Source organism: Urtica dioica, chromosome 8 (genome assembly GCF_054948205.1).
Source record: "Urtica dioica subsp. dioica isolate 48M chromosome 8, U.dioica_male_clone48M_v1_H2, whole genome shotgun sequence".
In the NCBI taxonomy this organism is placed as follows: domain Eukaryota; kingdom Viridiplantae; phylum Streptophyta; class Magnoliopsida; order Rosales; family Urticaceae; genus Urtica; species Urtica dioica.
The window spans coordinates 25,942,304-25,953,007 of NC_142763.1; the positions used below are offsets into that span (position 1 = coordinate 25,942,304).

Consider the following 10,704-nt stretch of genomic DNA (forward strand, 5'->3'; position numbering starts at 1 on the left):
TTAGCTAACTAAGAGAAAAAGCCCGTCTATAATGAATATTATACTCACTTGCAGCTATAAACACGCTTGCGCGCGCGCGCACACAAAATTTTATACGCGATTCCTATATTGGCAATGAAAGAAATTAAAATATATCACAAAGAGATTGATTCCGATTACATCTTAGAAAATATATTGAAGTAATTTGCTAGAAGCTTCCGGCGCCGCCATGGCTCTGCATGCAGTTGTTGCTTTCCTCAGCCGTCTCAGACCCGTCCGATTCTCCGCCTGCAAGTACTCTCTCTCTCTCTCTCTCTCTCTCTCTCTCTCTCTCTCTCACACACACACACACACACAGCTTATCTCTTTCTTCAAGAGTTTCCACTTCGCTTAGCCGCTCTTGAGGTGATTCAATTTTAAAATCTATAAACTGAGTATATTATTGATTTAATTATCCAATATAAAGGTTAAAGATATCAAATCAGTTGAACGATAGGTTCTAACCCTAACCCTAACAATGAGATGTAATAGCATAAATCATGTCTTACCCATCAAGTAAGAGTCTTTCGGAAAAATGACGAAAATTAACGAACATTGTTTAGTATATATTCAACATAACCAAGCCGTATTAAGAATTTAAGATAGCAAAAGCTTACAATTTTGTAAGTACTATTCTAAAAGTACCCCTTAGTAAAACTATTTCGACTGAATGTACACAGCGTATTATCTTAATTAGCAAACTTCTTACATTATTTTAGTGAAAAATGGAAGGAATATAAATGCAAAGTACAAACATGAATTATGAAACACTCATCTACTTTTTTTTAGCAATCTGTAAATACTATTTTGATAAAGAAGCTTCTGACTGAGAACTTACCTCTCACACACATTAAAGAAACAAGGATTTTTATCTGGTGGCAGCGACAATATTGGACTACTGTGTCCGATGATACTCCTCAGCGGTGGAGAGAGGGAAGCTTGAGAGGCTCTATTGCTCGATAGTCGCTGCGATACGGAGTGTATGGTTGGCCGTGACTCTGGAGCAGTTCTGGTGCAAGATATCGCTAATTAAGCTCGCAGTTAAAACTGCACTCGCTGATAAGCTTCCCGTTGGAGGTTCCAACCTTGGGTCCAACACGTTCTTTAATAGCAGTTCTGTACTGTCTGAAGAAACTGGAGGTATATATTAACAATGGATAATAAAAGGTCCCAGAGTTAAATAAAGAAATTTTGAGTTCGAACGAATAAATTATCGACTATGAATTTTGATTAATTTTCGAGATTATCTCGTACGAGAAAAATAAATCCTGAATGACCTTAAAAGTATTTCGGGAATGAATACATTCTTGATACTATCCCGTTTTTATTTATTTAAATAAATGTTAACCCGTTTTTAATCTCTTGAGTTTAATGGAAAGTTTAGGGGATAAGAGTAAAACTTAGAAGCAAAGGATCAGTTTGCAAAAAAGAAAAAAGAAATAAAAGGATTATCTGATGTAGAAATTAAGAGAGGCCAAATATGGATATTCATGTATTTAGGGCTAGGTTTAGGGTTTACCGTCATATACAAAAAAAAAAAAAAACGCCGTGCTTCAGCAGAGAGAGAGAGAGAGAGAAAGAAAGAAGGTGAATCCCATGCTCAGACAATTCAAGGTAGCTTTTCTAGTTCTTTTCTTTCTTGCTCAAACCCAATTTTGAGGGTTTATTGCTTGATTTTCGATCTAGGAACGTGGGCTTTGTTCGATCGAATCCAATTTCGAAAATCAGGGAATTAGGTTTTGGAATTCTTAATGATTTGGAAATCTGGAATTTGCTCTAGGTATTTCGGGTTTCGTTTTTGATTCATAGAATGGATTTGATTGTTGAGTTGCTTATTTAGTTATGTCGATGATGATGCATATACTCCGTTTGATTCGGATTTCTGTTCTGAAAGGTTATATAGCAGTGGTATGAGGTTTGATGACTACTTTCATGACTTTTTTCACTGTGAAATTTGCTGCGTTAATTTATCATTTCTGTGCCAGTCTTAGGTCCGTAACGATGGTACAATACAACTTCAAGAAGATCACCATTGTCCCAAATGGCAAGGACTTCATCGACATCACACTCTCTCGGACCCAACGCCAGACTCCGACAGTGATCCACAAGGGAGACTCGATAACCCGAATCCGAACATTTTACATGCGCAAAGTCAAGTTCACGCAGACCAACTATCAGGACAAGCTCTCGACCATCATCGACGAGTTTCCGAGGCTCGACGATATCCATCCTTTCTACGGTGATCTCCTCCACGTCCTCTACAACAAGGACCACTACAAGCTCGCCCTCGGCCAAATCAACACCGCCCGAAACCTCATCAGCAAGATCGCCAACGACTACGTTAGGCTCTTGAAGTACGGAGACTCGCCGTACCGGTGCAAGTGCCTGAAAGTCGCTGCCTTGGGTCGTATGTGTACCGTGATCAAGAGGATCGGCCCGAGCTTGGCTTACTTGGAGCAGATTCGGCAGCACATGGCTAGGCTTCCTTCCATCGATCCGAATACTCGGACGGTCCTGATCTGTGGGTACCCGAATGTCGGGAAAAGCTCGTTCATGAATAAGATTACCAGGGCTGATGTTGATGTTCAGCCTTATGCCTTCACGACCAAGTCTCTGTTTGTGGGTCACACGGACTACAAGTGTCTGAGGTACCAGGTGATCGATACTCCGGGGATTCTGGACCGTCCGTTCGAGGATCGCAATGTCATCGAGATGTGCAGTATCACCGCCTTGGCGCATCTGAGAGCTGCGGTGTTGTTCTTCTTGGACATCTCGGGGTCCTGTGGCTACACCATCGCTCAGCAGGCCGCGCTTTTCCACAGCGTCAAGTCGCTGTTCATGAACAAGCCGTTGGTGATAGTTTGCAACAAGACCGATCTTCAGCCGTTGGAGACTCTGTCGGAGGAAGACGAGAAGCTGGTGATGGAGATGAAATCGGAGGCCGCGAAGACCGTTCTCGGGGGATCGGAGGAGGAGCAAGCGCTTGTGACGATGAGTACTCTGACGAACGAAGGCGTGATTTCGGTGAAGAACACGGCTTGCGAGAGGCTTCTGAACCAGAGGGTCGAGGTCAAGATGAAGTCGAAGAAGCTCAACGACTGTCTGAACAGGTTTCACGTCGCGATGCCCAAGCCCCGCGACCAGAAGGAGCGGCCTGTTTGCATTCCACAGGCGGTTCTCAACGCCAGAGCTGCCACAGAGAAGAAGAAGACTGAGAGGGATTTGGAGGAAGAGAACGGCGGTGCCGGCGTGTACTCTGCGAGCTTGAAGAAGCATTACTTATTGGCCAACGACGAATGGAAAGAGGACGCGATGCCAGAGATTCTCGACGGCCACAACGTGTACGATTTCATCGACCCCGATATCCTTCAGAGGCTCGAAGAGCTCGAGAGAGAAGAGAGCGCCGACGCCGACCCCGAACCCGAAGACTTCGAGACCGACGGAGAAGAATTGAACCCGGAAGAGAAGAAGTTGGTGGCCGCGATCCGGAAGGTGAAAAAAATGCTCATCTTAGAGCACAGGATCAAGAAGAGCACGGCTGAGAGCAGGCCGACCGTGCCCAGGAAATTCGACAAGGACAAGAAGTTCACGTTGGAGAGGATGGGAAGGAAGTTGTCGGATATTGGGCTCAACCCGAGCCTGCCCATCGACCGGGCCCGGAGCAAGTCCAGAGGCAGGAAGAGGGAGAGATCGCCGGAGAAGAAGAGAGGCGATTCCATGGATGTGGACATGGACAACACACCGAGCAAGAAGCTCCGTACGAGGTCGAGATCGTTGGCTATGGCGAGGTCGAGATCGAGGTCGAGGCCGCCCACTGAGGCCGTCCCCGGAGACGGATTCAAGGACTCAGCTATGAAAGTCAAGGCTCGGAATCTCGCGAAGAAGTCAATCAAGAAGAGGAATAAAGAGGCTCGGCGTGGAGAGGCTGATCGTGTTATTCCCACTCTCAGGCCGAAGCACTTGTATTCCGGGAAACGGTCCGCTGGAAAAACTGACAGGCGTTAAGAGATGTGTCTCTCTAGTGGTATAATACCTATAATTATCTTATCTCTACTGTTTTACCTGAAATAGGATGAAAAAGTGTTTTTTTTTTTTTTTTTTCGTGCAGGGTGTTTTGGATGTTCTTTTGGAGGGTGGAGACCAGTGCTGTTAATGTTTTTTGATGAAAGATTTTTATTTTTTATTTTGACTGTGTTGCAACGCAATTTTGAGAGTAATATCTGTTTAAATTTTGTTTTGAAGCTTTTACTAATCTATGCTTGCAATACTTTTCACACATGCATAATCCAATATCAAGAAAGCTTTTGGAATGTTTCTAAACGAATTGTATCTGTGTCCTAGGTTCTAACCCTACCAATGAAATGTAATAGTGCTAAATCATGTTCTGCCGGAACGAATAAAATTAACGAATATTGTTATAGTATATATCCAAACCATTTTGGAAGTACTTTTCTAGAAGTACCCTAAATTTCGAAACTATATTGCGAATGGAAAGAAGAGTAAAACTATTTCGACTCTGTACACAGCGTATTATCTTTAGCAAACTTCTTACATTATTTTAGTAAAAAATGGAAGGAGTATAAAAGCGAAGTACAATCCAGAATTATGAAATATAGTGTTGTATTTGCAATGTGGTTGGAGAAGATTTTGCTCTATATTTGAAATGATGTTCCGTGTAATAGCTCCAACCTTGGGTCCAACACATTCTTTAGTCTAAAGAAACTAGAGATGATAAATACTCGAGAAGCTCCCCTGGGTGTTTTCCCATCATGATCTCCACCGCCACAACTCTGAAACTGTACACGTCACACTTCTCAGTGACTCGCATCGTGAAAGCAAGCTCTAGCACAAGAAATAAAAAAAAAAAAAAAAATTATGAGATTTAAGGGAACAAATTATACAAGCAGAAGTGATGGGTTATTAGAGATTGTTACATACACCCGGGGCAATGTAGCCATAGGAACCAGCAATAGCGGTCCAGTTGGAGGAAACCGGGTTCATTATCCTGGCAGTTCCAAAGTCGGACAGTCACGGTGGACAATCGGCAGAGAACAGTTGTGGTGTAAATAGTCGATGTGCAATAAGTCATTTGAGGCTGCCTCGGTTTGCGTAGTCATAGACCAAATACATTGAGCCTTTTCTGGAGCAGAAGCCGTACAGCTTGATGATGTTCCGGTGCCAGACTTGGGTCAGTGCTTTTATCTCGTATCGAAAGCTTCTGAGGCTCACATCTGCGATGTCTTCACCAGAGTCCGATACATGAAGCCGCTTAACTGCGAGAGCAAGGCCTGGAGGTAAGACTACCTTATAGACGGTTTCGAACCCTCCTTTCCAAATGAAATCCTTTTCGTCAAAGTCTTTGGTGGCCTTGACGATCTTTCCGAACTTGAATTTTCCAGCATTGAAAAAAAAATAGAATTGGTTGTGAAGCCACAAGAGTAAAAAAAAAAAAAAAAGCGGAGCATTCTGAATTATAATACATAATGATGAACTGCATGATTCAAAACATGGAAGATGAAAATTTGTATTGAAAAAATAACATATAATTAGTGGGTTAATAATTATAAATATTAGTTAATAAGCATGGTTAATTGGTTAATAGTGGTTAATAGCGTTTAGCCGTTTACGAACAAGAAACTAATGAAACTGAAAAAAAAAACTTGGAAAGTTTATTCAATCTGAAATAAAAAATCAAAAAAATAATCAACGTAAATAATGGTGGTAGTTATTACGTAATTAACGTATATCGTCTCGATTGATGGAATTAATATTAGTGTTAGTTACTTGAATTAATTTAAGCAATAAATCCGAGGAACGTGAGCAGAAAAAACAGCCGGGATAAATAAGTTATTTTGGCTTTGTAAATAAAATTTCGTTGCTATTTTCTTAAAATTTACTAAAAGTGACTAAAAATTGTGTTTTTACTTTTTTTTTATTGTGACGGGTAATATATAGGTGAAAAAACTATATGGCACGAGTACGACTATATGGCATATTGTGCTTTTACTTTTTATATTGTGACGGAAAATGACTAAAATTAACTAATAATATTGTTAAGTATATATCCAAAATGAACCAAACCGTAATAAAATAGCAAAAGCTTACAATTTCACTAGTACTATTCTGAAAGTACCCCTGAATTTGGAAACCAAATTGCAAATAGACAGAAGAGTAAACCTTCAGTTGTTTGTGTTCGACTGAATGTACTCAAGCGTATTATCTTAAGAAACTACTTACATTATTGTAGTGAAAAATGGAGGGAATGCAAGTGTAAAGTACAAACGAGAATTATGAAACACATCTACTTTTTCTTAGCACTCTGAAAATATTATTTTGATAAAGAAAAGCTTCTGACTGAGAACATATCTCGCACACACTAAAGAAACAAATATTTTTATTTGGTGGCAGCGACAAGATTGGAGTACTGTATCCGATCATTCAAGCGAGGCTCATGAGCTGCTTGATTGTAATACTCGTCAGCGGTGGAGAAATGGAAGCTTGAGCGGCCCTATTGATCGATAGCCGCTGCGACACGGAGTGCATGGTTGGTCGTGACTCCGGAGCAGTTCTGGTGCAAGATATTGCTAAGCTCGCAGTCAACACCACACTCGCTGATAGGCTTCCCGTTGGAGGCTCCAACCTTGGGTCCAACAAATTCTTTAATTGCAATTCCGTATTGGATGATAAATGCTCAATAAATTCCCCTGGGTGTTTTCCCATCAAGATCTCCAATGCCACCACTCCGAAACTGTACACGTCACATTTCTCAGTGACTCGCATCGTGAAAGCAAGCTCTAGCACAATACATAGCAATAATGGTGAGCTTTCAGTGGCCAAATATATAAGAAAGCGAGATTGAAGTGAGGTGATATCAGAGATTGTTTTTTTGTTACATACCTGGTGCAATGTAGCCGTACGAACCAGCAATGGCAGTACAGTTGGATGAACTTGGGTTCAATAGCCTGGCAGTTCCGAAGTCAGACAGTCTCGGAACCAAATCAGATCCCAACAAGATGTTGTTGAGAGACACGTCGCGGTGGACGATCGGTGGAGAACAGTCGTGGTGTAAATAGGCGATCGCGTGAGCCAGGCCTTGCACGATACCCACTCTCGCGTCCCAGTCGATGTCCTTGGCTCTGTCTGAACCGACGTGCAATAAGTTTCCGAGGCTGCCTCGGTTTGCATACTCGTAGACCAAGTACATTGAGCCCTTTCTCGAGCAGAAGCCGTACAGCTTGATGATGTTCCGGTGCCGGACTTGGGTCAGAGCTTTTATCTCGTTGTGAAAGCTTCTGAGGCTCGTATCTGCAGCGTCTTCACCGGAGTCCGATACATGAAGCCGCTTAACTGCGAGAGCTAGGCCTGAAGGTAAGACCGCCTTGTAGACGGTCCCGAACCCTCCTTTCCCAATAAAATACTTTTCGTCGAAGTCTTCGGTGGCCTCAATGATCTCTCCAAACTTGAATTTTCCTTCACTTTCCAATATCGTAGTTTTGGGCTCTCGGTTCTTGTCCAGAACATTGAATTTGTGATACAGCATGACTGCTACGGCAATGCAAGTTGCTGCTGCTACAAAGCTACTGACAAGTGAAAGAGAAATCACGATGAACTTCTTATCCTTCTTGGAAGTTCGTTTGCATTTGATAAGTCCTGTAACGTTTCCGCACAATCCTGCGTTTTCAACAAAGGCACTCATTGACGCATTACTGAAAACACCTCCAATCGGGAGCTCACCAGCCAACTTGTTGTGAGAAAAGTCAAAGGAACTCAGACTAATCATGCTTGAGAATGATGGTGGAATTCTCCCAGAGAGAGAATTACGCGGGACATTGAGGGTTTCCAATCTTATAAGCCTGTATAAACTCGAGGGGATTTCGCCAGATAGGAAATTGCTGCTGAGATCCAACATGTATTGCAACGACAGCAAGTTTCCAAGCTCGAAAGGTATTTCTCCCAGCAATGTATTGTGGCTGAGGTTCAAGTTCAATAATCTTTCACATTTACCAAGCCACTTGGGAATTTTTCCTCTCAAAGTGTTAGCCGAGAGATCAAGATATTCTAGCCCGGTCAAATGGGACAGGCTGTGAGGTATTTTCCCTGACAGACTATTGCCGCTAAGCCCAAGCTTGAACAACTGTTTTAGATTCCCAAGCTCAGATGGAATTTCGCCGCTCAAGTTGTTGGAGTCGAGGCTCAAAAGGTGCAATTTAGTCAACTTCCCGAGCTCAGGTGGGATCTGACCTGAAATCCTGTTCCCCTCCAATTGCAGATTGGTAAGATTTCTGCAGTCTCCCCAAGCTGTTGGCAATTTCCCAACAAAAGCATTGTGACTGAGACCCACAAATTCCAGAAATGGGAAAACGCACAACGCAGTTTTTAGAGTATTGTTGTCAAAATGGGTCCCTTCCAGTCTCACTCTTCCGAACTCTGAACAATTTCGCATACTGTCCTGCGGTGGTTTTCCACTGATGTCACTTCCATTAAAAGGGAGTGCACTGCAAATTTCACTTGGCAATTCTCCGTGGAAGTTGTTGTTGGAGAGGATAAAGCGGTTTAACCTTGGACTATTCCTTCCGAAATCCCTCGGGACCATCCCCGATAAATTATTAGAGAACACAAAGAAACCGGTTAATTGGCTGAGGCTAGAAATGGTGTCTGGTAACTCACCAGACAATTGATTTGTGTTAACATCAAAGATAGCCAGGGATTTCATGTTCCCAATATCGGGAGGGATTGTTCCATTGAGTTTATTTTGAAACAGTTGCAAACTGGTGATATTTCGGAGACTCCATAGCGTTTTAGGTATTGGACCAGACAAGTGGTTTTCTGAGAGGTCCAACAACAAAAGACTAGCCAGGTTCCCTATTTCTTGAGGTATTGAGCCCGATATATTATTTTGGAATAAAGACAGGTACATGAGACTCCTCAGATTTCCTATTTGAGGAGGGATTGTACCAGAGAATTTGTTCCTAAATATAGTGAGAGTGGTGAGATACACTAGATTTCCGATATCGGGCTGGATTGCTCCATCTTGGCGGTTGTTGAACAATTGCAGATCGATGAGATTTGTGAGACTCCATAGTGTTTTCGGAATCGGGCCCGAGAGTGAGTTCTCGGAGAGGTCCAACTGCGCTAACTCCTTTAAGTTTCCGATCCCAATGGGAATTTGGCCAGTCAGGCTGTTTTGGTACAGAAAAAGGAGGGTGAGATTCGTCAAAACCCCAATTTCATTTGGAATTTGCCCGTTGAAGCTATTGTTTTGAAGCTGCAACGCGATGAGTCCAGTCCAATTGGAGACTAGAATTGGATGAATGGGACCAGAGAGGGAATTACTCGATAGACCCAAATAAGCAATATTCTTCAGATTCGAAAGTGACAAAGGAAGTTCACCACCGAGCTGGTTATCCCCGAGGGCCAAGAGGGTGAGTTTCGAGCACAGCCCAAGCTCGGGAGGGATCGAAGAGGTTAAGAAATTTCCGTGCAGATCAAGTGTAGAAAGGCTCCTGAGTTTTCCTATAGAAGCTGGAATTTTACCATTGAACGAGTTTTGATAAAGCTCAACTACCTCAAGACCTGATACTGAGCCGATTTCAGGTGGAATTCGACCGCTAAAGGGGTTGATTGGCATACGAAGGTGTTTGAGTTTGGAAAGCTTTGAAATGTTTGATGACAATGGACCCTCGAATTTGTTATTGGTGAGGTTAAGAAACTCAAGATTTATCAGATTCGTGAACATGGATTCCGGTATCGGACCAATGAATGAGTTCTGGGACAGGTCGAGGTACCTCAAGTTCAGGCACTTTGGTATGAAATCTGGGAACGATGAATTAAAGTTATTCAAATAGAGATCAAGGTAAGTCAAGGATTTCATGCCTGAAAAGCGAGACCACTCGGAATCTTCAAAGTAGTTTGATCCAAGATCAAGCGATTTGAGGTTGGAGAGATTCCCGATCGCCGCTGGAATTTTCCCGCGAATTTCGTTGTCATTGACGCTGAATGAAGTGATGTTGACGAAGTGCGAGAACTCAAAATTGTCGAGTGTTCCTTCCAGATTCAGTCCAGAGAGGTTGATTTGGGTCACTTCTCCGGTGGAATTGTTGCAGATAATGGAAGTCCAATTGCAGAGACTGTTTGTACGGTTGAGAGACCATGAGCTCAAAGAAGAGGTTGGATGGGACAGGCTGTTCTTCCATTTGACCAGAGCCTCTGCTTGAGTTTTTTGTGAGGCAAGTGGTGTGGTTTTCTCTGGAAGCAAAGTAAGCACAAGTAACAAAGAGCCAACAAGAACACAATTTTTTTTAAGTGTTTTCATGGCTTTTCATGCAAGCTTTGCTCATGAAATGCAAGCGTTAAACCCCACGGAAGCGGCTCAATTTATTATTATTATTTATGTTTATTTGTGCAACCCTATTTTACCATTAAACCCTTTAATATTTCCATGTTCTTGCTTGACTTCTAATGGTTCAGTCAATAATATTAATGGGGCCTGGTTTAGTTTTCTAAACTCGTTTTCTGTTTTTAAATTCTGTTTTCTGATTCTAATTTTTAAATTTAAAAAACAGATTTAGAATTACGTTTCAAAATATTTTAAATGTTGTTTGGTTATGTTTTCCATTCAATTGTATAGAGATAAAATAGAAAACAACTTTTCATTGTTTTCTGTTTTCTAAACAAATTTCAAAGAAA

The 10,704-nt window shown here is 42.1% G+C and overlaps 1 protein-coding gene and 2 pseudogenes across 3 annotated transcripts; 1 reads left to right on the top strand and 2 right to left on the bottom strand.

Moving 5' to 3' along the window:
• Positions 1 to 852: 852 nt before the first annotated feature.
• LOC149388673 (MDIS1-interacting receptor like kinase 2-like) lies at positions 853 to 6,319 on the bottom strand (annotated as a pseudogene).
• Positions 1,599 to 4,186, top strand: LOC149388674 (nucleolar GTP-binding protein 1 pseudogene; annotated as a pseudogene). 2 transcript variants are annotated; one of them, XR_016300664.1, is made up of 3 exons: positions 1,599 to 1,632; positions 2,004 to 4,042; positions 4,127 to 4,186. The product of XR_016300664.1 is annotated as a nucleolar GTP-binding protein 1 pseudogene, transcript variant X2 (transcript). The 2 variants fall into 2 exon arrangements; XR_016300663.1 differs by lacking the exon at positions 4,127 to 4,186 and having other exon boundaries at positions 2,004 to 4,081.
• On the bottom strand, positions 6,260 to 10,330 carry LOC149388675 (uncharacterized). The gene is made up of 2 exons (XM_089623226.1): positions 6,916 to 10,330; positions 6,260 to 6,812 (listed from the first exon to the last, which is right to left on the bottom strand). Exons 1-2 carry the CDS (start codon positions 10,328 to 10,330, stop codon positions 6,457 to 6,459), a joined length of 3,771 nt encoding a protein of 1,256 aa, XP_089479352.1. The 3' UTR covers positions 6,260 to 6,456.
• Between the last annotated feature and the right edge of the window lie 374 nt (positions 10,331 to 10,704).

Coding starts and splice junctions, on each gene's coding strand:
- LOC149388675 (XM_089623226.1), bottom strand. CDS start 10,330: ATGAAAACACTTAAAAAAAATTGTGTTCTTGTTGGCTCTTTGTTACTT. Junction 6,813..6,915: donor GTACGGCTACATTGCACCAG/GTATGTAACAAA, acceptor GTATTGTGCTAG/AGCTTGCTTTCACGATGCGA.